This window comes from Brachyistius frenatus, unplaced genomic scaffold, assembly GCF_029030835.1.
Source record: "Brachyistius frenatus isolate BFR_SWC_R1_liver_20210118 unplaced genomic scaffold, ASM2903083v1 Contig_205, whole genome shotgun sequence".
In the NCBI taxonomy this organism is placed as follows: domain Eukaryota; kingdom Metazoa; phylum Chordata; class Actinopteri; family Embiotocidae; genus Brachyistius; species Brachyistius frenatus.
The window spans coordinates 395001-413996 of record NW_027210804.1 but is presented as its reverse complement, the minus strand read 5'-3'; the positions used below and the strand labels follow the sequence as shown (position 1 = coordinate 413996).

The 18996-nt window shown below is 38.6% G+C and overlaps 2 protein-coding genes across 6 annotated transcripts in view; both read right to left on the bottom strand.

Moving 5' to 3' along the window:
• Window positions 1-337: 337 nt before the first annotated feature.
• Window positions 338-2450, bottom strand: ptrhd1 (peptidyl-tRNA hydrolase domain containing 1). The gene is made up of 2 exons (XM_069719086.1): window positions 2241-2450; window positions 338-1502 (listed from the first exon to the last, which is right to left on the bottom strand). The coding sequence occupies exons 1-2, from the start codon at window positions 2448-2450 to the stop codon at window positions 1332-1334; spliced, it is 381 nt and encodes a 126-aa protein (XP_069575187.1). The 3' UTR covers window positions 338-1331.
• A 589-nt stretch (window positions 2451-3039) lies between these two features.
• fam184ab (family with sequence similarity 184 member Ab) overlaps window positions 3040-18996 on the bottom strand; it is a 116383-nt gene continuing 100426 nt past the window's right edge. For 2 of the 5 annotated variants that reach the window (XM_069719077.1, XM_069719080.1), the window contains 5 exons: window positions 15259-15376; window positions 14036-14140; window positions 11979-12256; window positions 3767-4326; window positions 3040-3595 (listed from right to left, as the gene is read on the bottom strand). In XM_069719077.1, the coding sequence (XP_069575178.1) occupies window positions 4245-4326; window positions 11979-12256; window positions 14036-14140; window positions 15259-15376 (583 nt within the window). In that variant the 3' untranslated portion in view covers window positions 3040-3595; window positions 3767-4244. Of the gene's footprint in view, window positions 3596-3766; window positions 4327-11978; window positions 12257-12308; window positions 12711-14035; window positions 14141-14335; window positions 14428-15258; window positions 15377-18996 lie in introns of those variants that run through there. The other 3 variants (XM_069719081.1, XM_069719078.1, XM_069719082.1) reach the window with 3 other exon arrangements.

Genomic DNA, 18996 nt, shown 5'->3' with positions numbered 1-18996 from the left:
AGGAAAAAAAAAAAAAAGGAGAGCAGAGAGAGAAAAGAGCAGCATAGAGAGTTGATCAGTCAGCCATATTAAAACCTATTTGACAGCATTTTAAGTATCATTAAAATGAATGAGAAGAAGTAAATAATTCAGACAAGGAAAGTGAAAACGCTTTCTGTTCCGACTTCAAGTACGAATCGTAGCCGAGGACGTAAAGAAAAGGTCGCCGTGACGACGTGGGTTCTCCGAAGAGGATCGCTCGTTTCTCCACACAAAAACAAAACCATGAAGAACGACTCCACGACAGCTGCACGACAATCAAACCAGGAAGCATCGCATATTTAGATGGTTGTGAGGCTTTCTTATCTTTTTTTTTTTTTTCCCACCCCTGCGGAGAGGAAGCGTTGCTGAAATGCACATAAATCCCGAACGTCTCCGGGACAAAAGACTCCGTGGCGTCCTCTCGTTTCTCCCGCTGCCGCCGCTGCAGACACCGAGAGGATCGATAAGCGGCGGACGTCGTTTGAACGCGAACGCGCGAGAACATCGGGCCTTAAAGACAGAGAAATCAATGCAGCCATTGTTTAAACGGTCCGAACTGTAAACGAGAACGTTTTCAAGATTATTTGAGAAGAGAACACGAGAGATTTTTTTAAATTTATTTTTTAATGTTATAAAGCGTGAATCCACATGGAAAATAACTCCTCGGCAAAACAGGACAAGGAAGATATTTGTCATCTTCGAGGGGGCGGGGCTTAAATATTGTTTTTAATGAAGGCGTCTGAGGAAGCTGCAGCTGTTCCTGAACACAAAAAGTCTTTTCTTTGTTTTTGCTACAGCTGCTGGACAGAAGAATCTGTGTTTGTTGTTTTTTTTGTTTTTTTTTTATTGAAACACGTTGATTTCTGGGTAAAAATGAATTAAAGCTGCAGACATGTCTTGACGGGCGATGCGTTATTTGCGATGCGTTCGCACGCTGAAGGTTAATTCCGGTCAGCGTGCGATTTTGAAACAACAACTACAACAAGTAAAAGAGTCCTTCTGCGGTATTATTTGCACTTCGTGTGTAGTTTGAAACGAAACCGTGTCAAACGAAAAAAAAAAAAAAAAGGTTTATTTATGTAAACGATGAATCAGATTGGTGCTTTTTGTTGTTGTTGTTGTAGTAGTTCGTGTTGCACTTGAACAAATCAGTGCAGATTAATGACAATATTTTCAGATTTTAATCTTGTGACATTAAAGCAGTTTTTTTTTTTAAAGTTTTTTATAGCATTAATAAGACAAATGCTGCCTACTGTTAATTTTAAAGGCAGAATTAGATGCTATGAAGAAAGAAAGCGCGGCATCTCCGTCTATTTGAAGAGTTTGAACTTGCGCATCAGCGGCTGCACGGCCTCTTTGGGGTACGGCTTCAGAGCCAAGCACGTGGGGATGTTCTCCGGTTGTTCGATCCAAAGCTTGTGGGAAACCCCGGCCTGCGTCAGACTGTCCGAGAGGCCGGAGAGGGCGGCCTCGTCCGGAGCCTGGAGACGGAAAAAAAAAGAAACGCATATCTTCACTGGACATTTGACAGACCTCTGAGGACTTATGTCACGAAATACCGGAGACTTTTATTTCCACACCAGAGGCTGAGAATAAAACAAAACAAATCTTACACTGACATGTATTTATTTGCATCCTGAGTTAAAGTGAAGCAGGTACAATAATACCCCCCCCCCCCAAAAAAAAACAACAACAAAAAAACCTGAATCATTTGTTAACTTCAGACATAGGACGAGGCCACGACCCCTTCTCAAGTTTAAAAATCGTTACTCTTGCATTACAAATATATAAAGTAAAATGTGTCGTAGAGATAAACCTTTCATAACGAGGCTCCATTAGAATTTTTTTTTTTTTAAATAGTCTGATGAATAATTACGACAATCAGGTACCTAGGACATATCTTACCATATTGTTATAATCATTAGAGGGAGCCTTTCAATTCGGCATTCATGTTACACGCCGAAGTGAACTCTTCTTTAACAAAATTAAGGTTTTTAAAGCAGCAAGCGAGACAAACACCTTGAGTAATTATGGCTGGTAAATGGTTAAAAAAAAAGAAAAAAAAAGATACTACATGGAAATTAAGTGCTGCCGATTGATTCAAGTAACCGAGTCACACAACGACGTCTGATCATGTTGATTGTGTAAGACGGTATAACGGCTGCAGCGTTAAAGTAGCGCGTATTTGAATGGACTTCTGCGTGACGCGCCGCTCTTACCCCCAGCACCACTTTGTGCATGGAGTCCAGCTCGGCCAGGTACCGCTGCGTGTCCGGGTCTCCGTAGTGGAGGTGGACGGCGGCGGTGGCGGCGTGACAGGCCTGAGTTATCACGGCTCCCAGAGGCCAGGACAGCTTGTGGACCAGGTCCGAGCGGACAACCACGTACTGGACCAGCCGGCCAGGCGCACCGGCTCCCGGAGCCGCCATTTTTCCATCTGAACCGGAACGGATTCGAGGAGGGGGGGGTGTTTGTTTGTTTATGTTCCGGGTCAAAGCGCGGTAAATGACAGCGACACCGCCCTCTGGCGGTCACTTCGAAAACGTCATGGTAAAACAGCTATATTCACAAGAAATGTAATGTTAAATTGAATAATATTGATATTTAAATCAGATATTAAGATAATATTTTTAGTTTTTAACGTTAGATAATATTAAAACATGATTTTTGTGTGTGTGTGGGTATATCAGACACATAAATTACATGGTTTAATATTGTTAAAAGCTAAAAATACGATCTTGTACTTGTAAATAAATGCAAATGCATTGCAAAAACAAGATATTATGAAATTCACTGAGATGTCACTCAAACTGTGAAGCTGTTTTATCATTTAAATGTTATACTAAATTCAAAATGAAGGCAAAATAAAAGCATTTTGATCATATTTTTGGACACCGTTGTACTTTTTTGTTTGTTTAAATATGACATATTTCTTTTACCTATTAAATCATTTTGTTAATAAAAAAAAAAAGTCTAAACCATTTTGTTCAAGCAACATAAATCACAAGCAAACACCGGTAAATGTCACAATAATTATTTATTAAGCATACACATTATAATATAAATATAAAATATGCTATTTTTGTTTTTAAAATTGGTGAGACATCATTATATCTGTGTTGAGACAGACAACCATACAAACAGGTTTTTAATATTCTACCAAAATCGGCTGAAACTCCTATGCAGCTGTAACAAACTCGCCATGACGGTGCCGTCCTAAAATCAGAGCCTTGTATTCATGGAGCATGTCAGAGGAGTGCGACTGATCTCGGATCAGGTCCGTGTAAATGTCACCATCAATGAGGAGGCAGACTGGTCTTAGATCAGCGCTTCCTATAGTCTAAGATGCTGTATGCAGTGGGCCCACGTACGGAGAGAGCACAATAACCTACCATATAGTTTCTGTTGTATATATATATATATTTCTTACTTGAAGTCCAACAATGGCAATTAGCAGCATGATAACGCACCACTCAGTTTGTCCTATAGTTCCAAGAAACTGCAAAAAAAAAAAGATAAAAAATAAAAAATAAAAGTCAGGAAGTAAACGTACGGATGATCATCGTCACTCTCTCTCTCTCTCTCTCTCTCTCTCTCTCTCTCTCTCTCTCTCTCTCTCTCTCTCTCTCTCTCTCTCTCTCTCTCTCTCTCTCTCTCTCTCTCTCTCTCTCTCTCTCTCTCTCTCTCTCTCTCTCTCTCTCTCTCTCTCTCTCTCTCTCTCTCTCTCTCTCTCTCTCTCTCGTACTAAGAGAGAGAGAAACTCGTCCACAGTGAAACAATCAAAGATAATCAAACAATCAAAAAATCTGATCTGAGTGATGGCATTTGACGTCAGGAATCGGGGGTTCAATTCCGCTTCGCCTCAGTCGACGTCGGGGGAAGCGGGGGGCCGTCGTCCTCGTTTCTGTTTTACGAAAGGGAAAATTCACGACATCAAAGTCCTGTGCGTTTAGTAAATCTCACGGCATGAATTACAGCTTCACGTTGACTGAGTCTAAAGCGAATTGATCCCCCCAAAACCTATGAATGACAATAAATAACAAATAGTTTTTTTTTTTTTTTTTTTTTTTTATTCAAACAATTTTTCTCTTCTTTTTTTTTTCGCAGGTTTTTTTCCGCAGTTTTTTTTTGTTTTTTTTTGTTTTGTTTTCTGTTTAAAGTTTGGTTGACATGCTGACTCGTCGTGTTTTGCAGTTTTTTTCTTTTTTTGTTGTTGTGGTCGATCAAAAGGAAAAGTATTGGGCGAACCACTCCTGGCGCTGGGCGTCCGGGGAGTCGATGGCGGAGTCCTTCGTTTCAGGAGGGCTTCGGTGGCGCAAAACAAAAACAAAAAAAAACAACAACAAAAACCCACCGTCCGACGCCACGAAAACAAAAAAGTTAAAAGACAGAGAAAGACAAGTCAGGGAGGAAGTCAGGGGTTCATTCAAGATTATTTAGTTTTACTGCAAGACACAGGCAGTGATGGAAAGTAACATTTCTACTTCAATATTTTACGTGACTAAACAAATCATTCACCTCTAAAACATGTTAAATTACTCGTAAGTCTTATTTTCTTATAAAAAAAACAACAACAACCTGAATGTAATATTGAAAATGTTTTATTTAATAAGTTCTAGATCTGCAGCCGTATATAAGAAGGAATTTTCGGATGATTTTCAGATTAAACTGTCAGAAATCGCGTGAAGTCGTTACAGGTTTTGCTCCCCCTGCAGGCAGCAAAGGAAAATGCAACATATTTATCTATCAATAACGATAATAAAAAGACTATTAAATGAGCCTTAATGAGTATTTATACTTCTGATATTTGTGGAAATGTATTGATAACACTGACATACTTAAATAAGCTTTTGAATGCAGGACATTTACTTATAATGGAGTATTTTTACATCGTGGTATTTCCATTTTTACGTGAGTAAAAGGATCCGAGTACTTCATAAAACTTAAAAAATTCTTCCCTCCTGTGTGTTTGGTCTTTTTTTGTTCTCTATGATTATTATTATTTTCATATTTCTTTCTCAATCAATGTCAGTCAACACGTGTTGCACTGATTTTAAGTGTCCTACACAGTTCAGTTGACACCTGTCCGACTGTCTGCAGGTGTAAGTCTCTTCTCCGTCCACAAGGTGGGAGCACAGCCATTGTCGGGAGAAACAGGTGCGTTTGTCTCCTGACTTCTCACTAGTCTTATACAGCATTCACTTATAATAACTGTAAATATTTACTGTTTGGCAGCTTTGGAAAGTCACTTTGACTTCATTTTCACATGGAAAACATTTGTTTCCCCAAAATATCTAAAGTAAAGGTTTACGGATAAACTTTCTTTTTCTTTTTTTTTTTTTAAATTTCCAACACATCTCATGAAAAGACCAAAAACAATCATGAATCTGTGAAAAACTTTCGCATATAACAGAACTTTTTTGCATTGTTTTTTTTAAACAACAATCAAGAATAACTGCTTAATATATTTACTCTTAATACGTGTTGTTGTTTTTTTTCCCCATAATGGGCCTACGACAGTATTTCAGAACGATAAAAAAAAACAACCTCTCTGACAGAGTACCCGTTTGCTTCATAAACTATTCAAAGTATATTATCGATAGAAAAAGACGGTTTCTCCACGACCAGATGAACCTGCGGTTTCTTCCTGACTGCCTGTTTTTCGGCGGAGGAAACGTGTTGTTCCCCAAAGTTTGAACTAATTAAAGCTTGTGTGCATCTCATAAAAAACAAAAACAAACACCTCCTGCACCTTTTTTAATTGGTTATACTTCCTAAACAAACAGTCCCATGACCCCGGGGAAACTTTTACGTTTGAGGGCGTGATTTTTATTTATTTTTATTTTTATTTTTAACGCTCGAGGCGGTCAATTAACTCCTGAAAGACTTCGCCTCTTATTTGTTTGTTCAGCCTTAATGAAACACGGTCACAGTTCAGACTCACAGCGTTAAAACGGAAACCCATAAAATATTCATGTTAATGTATCATTTGTGTGAAAAAAAAAAAATCCTCTTATTAAGCCAGCGCTATTGTAATATTTGCAGTTTAAAAAAAAAAAAAAAAAAAAAAAAATATTTGCACAAAGATGCTCGGAAGATCAGCTGATTCAGAGATGAGTTTTTTTTGTTTTTTTTTGTTTTTTAAAGATCATTCGAGGAAGATTTTGTACAGCAGAAGAAAAAAATAAAATAAAAGAGAGATAAGAGATGAAATGCGGCGGAATGAAAATGTCTCCGCAGCGAGCAGAGGAGGAAATACGACGGAGAGAGAGAGACAGATGGACAGAAGACGAGATGATGAATCAAGGTCAGAGGAGGAAGATAAGAGGGAGGAAAGGACGGAGAGTGTTTCTGTTATCAAAGAGGGGGCGTGGCCTCTCCTTTACGCTGGCTGGACCTCTCGTGAGGGCGGCGGATAGAAAACCCTGCAGGACCGTCTGTGATGGAAGTCTTCAAAAAAAAAAAAAATCAAAATAAAAGCAAAGCCCAACGTTCAAAAGCTTATTTTACCAAATGTCTGTCAGGGGAACGCACACGTTCAGTTTTTAAAGTTCATATCAAGTCGTATTTGCTCATCTGTTTCAGCATATTTGCATTTTTTTCCTGAATAAATAAAAGGGATGGAGGTGGTGGGAAGTTTATGATGTTTGTGCATCTTGTTTATTGAACAGATTCTTCATCCTGGTGATGATTTAATGCTGATCGTGGTCCAGAAATAGTCCGTGTTCACGCCAAACTTTACAGTCTGTTTGTTATGCTGAGTGTAAATGTTGTCAGTGAACTACAACATAACCGTCTTCTGAGCTACGATGTCAATATGAAAACTTTAAATTTGCATTTATACAGAATCATAAAGGATGTGGTGAAGGAGAAGTGGTTGTTTTTGTTGAGTTTATTGAGTTTGATTGGCTTTCATGCACAAGACTGTTGTATTTTATGTTCTATATGTTGTATTTTATGTTGTATAAGTTGTATTTTATGTTGAATATGCTGTATTTTATGTTCTATATGTTGTATTTTATGCTGTATAAGTTGTATAAATTGTATTTTATGTTGAATATGCTGTATTTTATGTTCGTTTTGTTGTATTTTATGCTGTATAAGTTGAATTTTATGTTGAATAGGTTGTATTTTATGTCCAATATGTTGTATTTTATGTTGTATAGGTTGTATTTTATGTTGTATATGATATATTTTATGTCCTATATGTTGTATTTTATGTTGCATATGTATTTTATGTTGTACAAGTTGTATTTTATGTTGTATATGTATTTTATGTTGTATATGTTGTATTTCATGTTGTATATGTTGTATTTTATGTACTATATGTTGTATTTCATGTTGTATATGTATTTCATGTTGTATATGTTGTATTTCATGTTGTATATGTATTTCATGTTGTATATGTTGTATTTCATGTTGTGTATGTATTTCATGTTGTATATGTTGTATTTCATGTTGTGTATGTATTTCATGTTTTATATGTTGTATTTCATGTTGTGTATGTATTTCATGTTGTATATGTTGTATTTCATGTTGTATATGTTGTATTTCATGTTGTATATGTTGTATTTCATGTTGTATTTCATGTTGTGTATGTATTTCATGTTGTATATGTTGTATTTCATGTTGTATTTCATGTTTTATATGTTGTATTTCATGTTGTGTATGTATTTCATGTTGTATATGTTGTATTTCATGTTGTGTATGTATTTCATGTTGTATATGTATTTCATGTTGTATATGTTGTATTTCATGTTGTGTATGTATTTAATGTTGTATATGTTGTATTTCATGTTGTGTATGTATTTCATGTTGTATATGTATTTCATGTTGTATATGTTGTATTTCATGTTGTGTATGTATTTCATGTTGTATATGTTGTATTTCATGTTGTATATGTTGTATTTCATGTTGTATTTCATGTTGTGTATGTATTTCATGTTGTATATGTTGTATTTCATGTTGTATTTCATGTTTTATATGTTGTATTTCATGTTGTGTATGTATTTCATGTTGTATATGTTGTATTTCATGTTGTGTATGTATTTCATGTTGTATATGTATTTCATGTTGTATATGTTGTATTTCATGTTGTGTATGTATTTAATGTTGTATATGTTGTATTTCATGTTGTGTATGTATTTCATGTTGTATATGTATTTCATGTTGTATATGTTGTATTTCATGTTGTGTATGTATTTCATGTTGTATATGTTGTATTTCATGTTGTATAAGTATTTCATGTATTTCATGTTGTATATGTTGTATTTCATGTTGTATATGTATTTCATGTTGTATATGTTGTATTTCATGTTGTATATGTATTTCATGTTGTATTTCATGTTGTATATGTATTTATGTTGTATATGTTGTATTTCATGTGTATATTGTTTCTTATGTTTATGTTTAGTGAGTCTGTACGGCTGCTATCAGCCTTAATATGATTTGAGGCAGGTATTGTCAATACCAACTAATATGATAGCTGAGTTTTGGGTAAAAAAAAAAAAATAAAAAAATCTTATTTTGAAAGGAATATGAATAAGTTTGTCCAAATTTTTTTTTTTTTTTTTTTATTTTTTTATATTTATAAATTCAAGTTTTTTCTTAGCTATTAGAAACAGGTATAAAATGTTGCCTGTATAAAACAAGACCAGATACTTATTTGAAGTCTGAAATGAACACACGTATGACAAATATAAGGTTTTTATCTGGCACCTATTGATACTAACATAAAAATAAATGTGCAGCAGACAAATTCAATATTTAAACTCCAGTGTTGGCATGAGGCAAAAAACACTACGCGACTAAAAAAACCATTTCATGTCAGTAAATCCCATTCATCTCAGTTTAAAGTATATTTCTGAGGACAGTGTGTAGAAATACCAAACATTTAACACGACGACAAACCGTTTCAAACACTTCAATTTCCTTTCACACCCCTCCAAAATAAAAACCCGTCGTTAATATCTGGTGAGTTTTACAGTCTCGTGATAAAAGTTTAGCGACTGCATCGAGCTTTCGAAGTTTGACTCGATATTCAAGTGAGTCGAGGTTCGTCGAGGGGTTAAAAACTTTATGACCCGTTAATTTAAAGAGGTCATAACTGGTGTTGGTGAAGAACAAAGAGAGGAGGAAGAGGAGGAGGAGGAGGAAGAGGAAGAGGAGGGACGAATCGTTTAACAGAGTCTGAAAACATATCAAAGCAGATCCATAATATCTGACCTCATACTGTCACCGCTCCACTTTCTTGTGCCTGAATGTGTGTGTGTGTGTGTGTGTGTGTGTGTGTGTGTGTGTGTGTGTGTGTGTGTGTGTGTGTGTGTGTGTGTGCGTGTGCGCGCGCGCGTGTCGGCTTTGCATTCCTACCGACGATAAAATGTGATGTTTTATGTTTTTCTAACAGCAAAAAAAAAAGGTTTCGTCCCGAGCTTTTTTTTTTTTTTTTTTGCAAAGCAGCCGTCTCTGCAGCAAAAACATGCAGCAGGAAGGACAGAAAAAAATAACACTCACTTACAACACATGCTGTAAAAAAACAACAACCTTCGACACCGCAGTGTACCGTCCTCGCATGCAAACTAACTACACACACACACACACACACACACACACACACACACACACACACACACACACACACACACACACACACACACACACACACACACACACGCCGCTCATGTATTCATGTGAGGAGCATGTTGCATCATTTATCGTCACGTCGGTTCACCGCAGCTACAAAAAAACCGCGGTTATCGGAGCCGAAGAAGAGCCGTCGTCATAGTAACGCACCACCACCACACACACACACACACACACACACACACACACACACACACACACACACACACACACACACACACACACACGGGACAGTCCATGATAGCAAAAGATAATATCTTACTTCATCAGTAAAAAAAAAAAAAAAAAAAAAAAATACAACTTTATTCGCTTTGTACAGAAATCCCCCGTTTACGAGTTGAGGAGGAGAGAAATAAAAAAGAAGAAAAAACAGAAGTGCAACATGCTGAAGTTTTCGATGAAGATGAGGATGAAGAAACGAGAAGAATCACGAGATGACACAATGCAACAACAACAAGAAAAAAAAAAAGCCACCACGAGATACTGAACAAGTTGTATAACTTCCCTGAACAGAAACAAACTAAACACCTGTCAGCATGCACACGGGACGGACGAGGAAAGGAGGAATTTCAAAATAAAATAAAAACGACGACATGCCCTTTTTTTTATTTTGCATTCCAAAGGCCATTCTTTGAAGCTTCGGATCGCAGACGGGACTCGTGTGTTTATGTTTCGGGTTTATAGCGTTATTCGCTTTAGGTATTTATCAGGTCTATTTTTTTTTTTAAAGAGTGCTGATGTCAGTTTAAATAATTAAAAAAATAAATAGTTTAAACCCTTCAGGGCCCCGAAAGGAGCCAGAAAAATCATCTACAAGTCGTTTTTATATTTTATTGACTGGTCGCACAAAATGTCTTCTCTCAGGAGCAAATCTGGAAAAGTCCAATACCAACTACGACGGGGGTCTCCATCCTCTCAGTTTGTCCTTTAGAGGGACTTTGAGTCCAGATACAACTTTAAGACTTTATTTTCTATTAACTGATAAGTTGTAAAGTTTGTGTTTTTTTCAAATTTGATGTGATTAACATAAAAACAAAACAGATAAGGTTGTATTTCTTCATCAAAGATGTACTGTAAGGCTGCAACCAACAATTATTCTCATCGATTTGTTCATGTTCTTTAATAATCAATTGTTTTTCTTTATTCTGAAATATTGATACGAACATTTCACTGTGTAGGTCAAAGGTTTATTGATTTATTTTTGCGTATTTGTGTTTTTATACATTGTTTTAATATTTTTTTTTTTTTTACATTTTTCAAAATGTTTTCTTTTTATTCTTTTATTCTGTTCTAATTCTTTTTTCTTTCCTTCCCGTATTCTTAAACTGCTGTGACGACTAAATTTCCCCACTGCGGGATTAATAAAGTCTTATCTTATTTTATCTTTCAAAACTGGTCAAATATTTGTTTATATTCGAGCAAAATTTTTTTCTAACATTCTTTGCCATATCTGTTGGTAAACGTTATATTTGTTTTATTGCGGAGCATCTGTTGAACAAAGTAAACAATATGAACACATCATGTCGGGTTTTGGGAAATTTGACTATTTTCCGCCATTTTGTAGAAATCAATGAATCAACTAATCGGGAAAATCAAAATCAAATTAATCAATAATGTAAACAGTTGTTAGTTGCAGCCCTAAACATGTATGTAGCCATGAAAAGCGCATACTTTCACATAGTTTTAAAACTGGTCAGTTGAAAACAACACACGGCATTTCGACACGCTTTGCGAAGCTAATGTTAGCGTCATTAGCTGGCTAGCTACAGACAAACTTTGCTTGAAAAGTTGTCATTTAAGCCCAAAACACAAATCGACAGTTATTCGCTAAAAATGTCTGAAGTTGACGATAAAAAAAAAAAAAATTAAAAAAAAAATTGCTGACAGTTTTTCAATCACTTAACTGCCATTTATTTGCGCAGTTAGGAAACAGTCTCGCGAAACACGGCGGAGCGTTCGAAGGCTCTTATTTTTACACCCTGCAGCTCGTAATGTTAAAAGATTTTCATGCTCCTCGTTGGTTTATAAAACAAAATTAAAAAAAAGGGGGAGGCCTGACTCGGCAGGAGAGCATGAAAGTGTTAAATAAATACCTTTTAATGTCCATCTGAGAAGATTTTGTTTTCGAAGCCAGAAACAGTTTTTTTTTTTTAAATTTTTTAAATTTAATTTAATTTTTTAAAATATTTACAGCTTCTAACATTCAAGGTCGGACTCGAGAGTCCAGCTCAGCAAAAGCGCGTCAACCTCTAAGTGACCAGCCGTGACCGGGACGGTGAACGCGACGAGCCGCCGCCTTACAAATAAGGTCTCACCTCAGGAATTTCTTGGGTTCGGTGGGAGGGGTCGGCGGGGCAAGAGGTTTGTTGGAGTTGAGCTCAAGGTGGCGGAGGGGGGAGTTGGGGAGGGGCTCGAGGCGGCCGGGCGGGGCCGGGGGCGGGGGTGGCGGTGGCGGCGGCTGCTGCTGCTGCTGCCCGCTCCCCGTGCCCACCACCACGCCCCCCGCCAGGCCCGTGCCCGCGGCCTCCAGAGCCCTGAGATTGGGAGGGCTGCTGAATCGGCTCGCTGATGTTTTCTCATTCTTTCTCTTTTGCTACACAGACAGAAAAAAAAAAAAAAAAAAAAAAAAAAACAACAACAACAACAACAAAAAAATAAAAAAGAGGGGAAAAGGTGCACCGGGGTCAAAAAAGGGAACGTTTAAAAAGGAAATAATAATACCAAAAGATAAGAAGGGAATGGATTAAAAACAAAACAAAAATGGAGGGAAAGAGTGTCTGGAGGGTCGTAACGGTCCAGACGATGGAGAGACAGGAAAGAGCAGCGGGCTAAAAGTTATATCATTTAAAATGCTGATCGAAGCAGAGCGAGCGGATTCGATTCTGAAGACTGGCATCAGTCTGAAAGCACCTTCGGATGAGGAGAGATGCGTCAGAGAAAGGGAAACATCTCACACTAATAAAACAAAAACAAAAAATGGCTTGGAAAGCAAAGGAAAGAAGCTGGAAGGAGAAAAAAACCCTAAAAAAACAGACCGGAGAGTCGGACTGGGTGGAAGAGAAAATAAAGATAAAGAAAAACAAAAGTCACTCGTACATTTAACACACACGAATAAAGACATGATGAATTGATATTAATAAAAAACAAAACAAAAAAAACAAAAACAAGACACACGCACACACACAACACATGGAAACAGAAATACTGGAAGTTATAAAACCTGTGATGGCGTCAACAGTTAGATATCGATCGTGCATGTGGGAACCATTCGACGTGCGGTGAGAAATGAAACATCGTGTTTATCAGGAAACAACAACAACAACAACAAAAATCTTCTCGAGCAGTTTCCTGTGATGATCCGTGAGCAGACTAATCGCATTTCTGCCTTTTTAAAAAAAATCTTAATTAAGAGATTCATTTTTTATTTACATTTTTTGGGGTCTTTTCTCACCTGTTTGAAGTGGGCGGAGCTTAGTTGGATTGTAACGTCCCTCCATGGACCAATGAGCAACAATTAAATGCCAATTTTATTGCCGTTTTTTTCTCCTTAAGTTGAACTTTTTTTTTTTTTTTACACAATTATCGATATTAAAATGTGGAAGAGGAATACTCGTTTTCAGCAAACAAATTCAATTTAAACAAATTTGGTGCCACAAAAAAGCAGCAGTGCGTTTTTAGTTTTAAGATTGAATGCTGTCATTACTAAAAGCTAATGAAGGTCAAGATCTGATTGTGATTAAAAAGTGCTAAATTTATGTGATTACATTCATTAAAACTCGCTTCATCGTTTGTTGGCTGCGATCTGAATCTTAGAATCGATACCCAAACTTTTTCAACTGTGACTCGTTAGTTTAATTGCTGTAAACAAACCAGATCTTGGAACAACCTCCATCTCACAGCTGTTATTTAACAAATGAAAAATAACACCGTGTTTCCTGTCCTCTTCCGTCGTCCTTGACAACCTCCTTTTTAACAGAGAAGAATAAACGTGTTAGAATTGATTTTTGCCCTTTCACCATCTGCAATAAAACGTTTCCTGTTTTTACTGGAACATCCTAATCCTTTTTTATTTTATTTTTTTATTTATTTTTATAGCTTTACAACAACTTCATTTTGCGTTGTTGCAGCATTTCCTGCTCAGTTAAGACCTTGAAGAAATGTTTTCTACACTGAAAACCTCACCGAAAAAAAAAATAAAGCATCGATCAGCGCTGATGGGCATGAAATGACTCGGAGTGGATATCATCTTTGCTTCGTGGTAAAAACACAAAAACAAAAACAAAGCGACAGGTTTCATCAGAGTGCCCCCGTGTGTGGCGCGTTTAAAGGACATTCGAGAGGGGTGGTGGTGGGGGGAAGGGGCGGGGCCTACCTTGATGAGCGGGTTGATGACTCCTACGTTGGGACTGGCGTTGAACACTTTGTTGAAGTTGGTCTCCCTGTTGACGAGTTCCAGCTGGTAGAACTTCTTGTCATCCTGAAATTAAGAGAGTCGCGTTAGCGGAGGGCCGGTGAGGCTGTGGCAGACTCAACCTTTAACGAGACCCACGCTTGACACGACTGCTATTATACCTCCGTGAAAACTGCACAAAAAAAACAAAACTGCAATTAGATCCGTCTCCCCCCGTCTTACCGCCGCCGCGGAAAATGTAAGCCGATTTATAAAAGTCACCTTTATGTGATTGGAGCGAGCGGGAACTCGGAGTCTCCTGGCAAAAAAACCCCGACGGAAATCACGGCGTCGGTGAAGTGAGGATCGCAAACCTTCCAAAAAAGAACGAGAGAGAGTAAAGCCGACCACGCTGATGGGAAATGCTCACGGAGTCTTTAAATCATTTTATGGTCATGATGAGGTTTTGGCCTTTCTGACACACTCTGCATCCAAGAAACAACCTTATCGAATATGGCGTTCCCCAGGGCTTTATGTTGGGTCCTCTTTTATTTCCATTCGCATCTTTTAGTTCGGGTTAAATAATTTGCATTTCATGGTTGTCACACAATATTTAGGACCTGCAATGTTTTTGGCACACAAGCTGAATAACCAGGTGTCGAAATAGTTTTGAAAATAAATCGAGGAAAATTTGACATAACATCCTCTAGTTTTTCAACAACAACAGATTTGTGCAAAGAGATTAAACCTTTCAGTTTTCCTGTTAACGGTGCCTTTGATCTACAAAACTGGATAAAATGTGTACTGTAAGATACAGATATCAACCCCCTCCCCCCCCATTCATTTATAACTGGCGAGATCTTTAAAGTTAGACCTTCCCCAAGAAGGTGCTTGATCCTGGACAAAAAAAACTTCAAAACGACGGAGCGTCTTGTTAGCTCATTGGTTTTTAGGATTTGCAAAACATTTTAAAAAAAATGAAGCGATTCATACGTTTCAGTTGACCTGGACGAAGTCAGGCCTAAATTATTTCTAAACTCGTAGCACCACTCATGCCGATGACCAGTTGCATTATGGGAACCCTCCCTTCGGAAATCGCCCCAACCCCGGGAAACACTACAGCTTGAGATATGGAACTTTTTTTTTTCTTTTCCCACTTTAAGTTGGTGTCGGTTTCGGTATTACCTCGTTCGGCAGTCACCTACCACCAGTTTCTTGACGAGAGATTCTCTCTCGGAGACCATGTCCTTCAGCTCGGCGATGATCTGCAGATCCTCGTGACGACTCTCTCTGTTCCTGAACTTGTCCTCTGTTCCCTCCAGCCTGTCGGGTCGGGACACGAAAAAAATAAATAATACGAAACACATAAATAATCCGCACAAAAGATCCGCAGATCCAAAAATGTGTTTTTCTCTTTTTCAGTATCAAATGTGACATCAAATATCAATTAAACATCCGAAAGTGCAGGAATAAGAGGCAGATACATTTGATCACGCTTATTTTAATCTACTGGAAGGAAGTATTTAGTAGTTCAGATCATTTTGCACCACGAGGAGTAAAGAGACGAGTGATTCATCGGCTTTTTCCCGTTTCATTCGTCTTCTGATCAATAAAACAGTAATTGTCTGCGGTTCCTTTCTCTTCCCTGCCCTCTCTCCTCTTCTCATCACAAAACCTATTAAAAGGCGATTTTTAATTTTTTTTTTTTTTTTTTTAAATCAGAAACAAAGCCCTCCCGAGGTTGTTTTTGATGCTTTGAGTTCTGATAACGTCGTGATGGATTTTCGTTATTTTGTCCTTGAGAGAAATCTGCAGTTGTGCAGAAACTAAATCGTTTAACGTCCTTTTCCCGAACGCAAAACATACGAAAGATCGTTGACAGAAAAATTCTCATTATTTACGATTACATGGTTTGAAAAAAGCTCTCGTAGAAAAGAGATTTGTTTTTTTGTTTTTTCCAAGACAACAGAAAAAGAAAATCCCTGTCGAGCGCTCCCGTCAGGAGAAACTGTCCGACGACGAAATACATCGAGAGCGACGACTTACTCAGTCAGCCGAGATAAATATCCTGTCGGAGCTGTTGGAGTCGGGCAACGTGTTCCCTCCGAGGCCGGCGGGGGACTTCATGATCAAATCCAAGTATTCAGAGAGATTTTCCTGCTTCGTGTAAAACACGTTGTTACAGCGGGTGTAGATATATATATATTTATATATAGATATATATATATCTACATATAAATATATATCTTTGTACCAGCTGGTTGAACTGCAGCCGACTTCCCTCGCTTAGCGTCCAGCTATGTTTTTGCAACCCTCCACTGAGCAGGCTACCCCCCCCCCCCCTACTACCCCCCCCCCCCCCCGGTCGCAACCAGCCAGAGTGTCAGTGACACATGAAAGGCAAAAGGAGGACGGGGGAGGGCGGGCGGGGGGGGGGGGGTTGGTTGGTTAGTCCACTGTCACCCGGCATTTAATCATATTTTCAGGGTTTGTTTCAGATCAAATGGACAGAGTCTTTTTTTTGTTTCCACCGCTTGGATGGATGCACCTGCTTCTTCTTCTTCTTCTTCTTTGCCTTCTTCGCCTTCTTCGTCTTCTTCGTCTTCTTCTTTGTCTTCTTCGTCTTCTTCTTTGTCTTCTTCTTCTTTGCCTTCTTCGTCTTCTTCATCTTCTTCGTCTTCTTCTTCTTCTTCGTCTTCTTCTTTGTCTTCTTCTTCTTTGCCTTCTTCTTCTTCGTCTTCTTCTTCTTCTTCTTCGTCTTCTTCGCCTTCTTAATCTTCTTCGTCTTCTTCGTCTTCTTCTTTGTCTTCTTCTTCTTTGCCTTCTTCTTCTTCGTCTTCTTCTTCTTCTTCTTCACCTTCTTCGTCTTCTTCGTCTTCTTCGTCTTCTTCGTCTTCTTCTTCTTCTTCTTCGTCTTCTTCTTCTTCGACCCATAAAACCTGCAGGGAGATTTGGATTTGGTTTCGTCGAGAGCGCAGCGTGCGATAAGTTAAGGACTGTAATCTAATATGACCCCGGAGCTGACAGCGACTGATGGTCGGGGAGGAAGACTCTTCTCTCATCTTCACTACATCCTGGTCGGGACTTGATGTTTTACCCCTCGTAGCTGCAGATCGCTTCGTGTTCACAGTGCAGCATAAATGAAACAAAAACGCTCTCGGCTCGCGACCTGCGCAGTATTTACCGCTTCAAAACCTCCGGGGGGCGCTGTGAGCGTCCTCTTCAGCCCGTAGCGACGGCGGTAACGTCGTTAGAGGCAGAAAGCGCAAACTCACGAGCTGATTTCCAAATCAATTTTAAATGACATCTCAGAAACCTCCTACGTCACCGACGGAGGCAACGCCGAAAAATGTCCATCGCTGTTTCCACGGTGACATCTTATAAAAAAAAAAAAAGTGGAAAATCCAAAGATGCTCAGTTTTACAATAATAGAAGGAAAAAAAAAGGGAATCGATTATCGGATGAACTTCACCTCGATCGATTGGTAGATTATTTCATTTTAAACACGCTCTTCTTTTTGGTTTTCCTTCTATTTTATAATATTCCACAACGAGTCTCACAAATAGAATAAACGACACACAACAGCGATCGAGACACTGTCGAGACTTTTATAAAACCCTGTGTGTATAATCCTGTTTGTGATGTATTAAAGTGCCGATTCACAAAGATAATAGAAAAAAAAAAGAAAAAAGACTGAGGTCAGATTGAGCACAGTTTTATCTCCACCCGCCAGAGACGGCTCGATATTTGAAAGGCCTGCGTGATTAGTTCGGTGGCTCTTTATCTGTACGAGATTCTCACAAAACCACACAAACAAAATTTCCAAATGAATTTCATCACATTTTTTTTTTTTTGGGGGGGGGAGGAAAAGAAACGTCTGTTTTCTGAGTCTTTCACGGCTTCTCGTCGAAGTCTCATTTAATCCTGCAGCTGTTATTCACTGCTGAGGTTTAACTGTTAATGTTGTGGGAAGCCCCCTCCTCCCCCCACCCAAAAAAACCAACCAAAAACCTGTTGTTGCTATGGTTACCTGCAGGAGGAAAGGGGGGTTAAAAAAAATGTTCGCATCTTTTATGCACTGGATTTGGAGTAAAAAGGGAAAAGCTGCAACTGTGTTTTTTTTGTTTTTTTTTTTTTTTGGGGGGGTGAAAAGTGTCCCGATGTTTCAGCAAGACGCTCGCCAGCTGGAAAATCACCGCGGTGACGACGGTTGTGACGACAATCGCCGTCGACAACAAAAACTGCGACCCGCGGGCTAAAAGCTTTGTGTAACTCGCAAGAGGAACGAGCTAAACGGCGCAGACGAAAACCGGACACGACGCTTAAATATTCATGAAACTTAATCAGTGCGGCCATTCGAGGGGGGGAGGGGGGGAGGGGGGGCAGATTTATAGGAAAGAGGGAGCCAGAGCTGTCGTCACCGTGGTGATTAATCGGGCAGGAAGAGACGAGGCTGCCGGGCGGAAGACGGATCCGCGTTGTGGGTAATTAGATTAAAAAAAAAACTAAAGTGGATCATCTCTGAGGAAAGCCCCAGAAAGGCATCTTTGGGGAGTAAAAAGCGAAGGCAGAAATAAAAAAAAAAAAAAAAAAAGATTTTAAAAAAAAGTGCTGACGAGTGAATTCTAAAGAAGCGGTCCAAAAAAAATAAAAATAAAAAAATAACACAGGAACTGGAACGCTTCGCCGCGGACGGTAAACTCTACTTTTGTTCTTGGTGTGCCGACGGAGATGCTTTTAATTGTCCTGCGTCGAGCCTCGCGGGTGCAGCTGAGGCTTCTCGCATGGCTGGTTGGGGCCTGATTCTTGGCTGCTTGTTTAAATAAATTAAAACTGAATTAATCTTAAAAAAAAAAAAAAAAAAAGGAAACTGGAGAAAAACTGACAGTTGAAAGCTTTAAAAAAAAAAAAAAAAGAAGTAAAGCAACGAAGTGGGCCTTAAG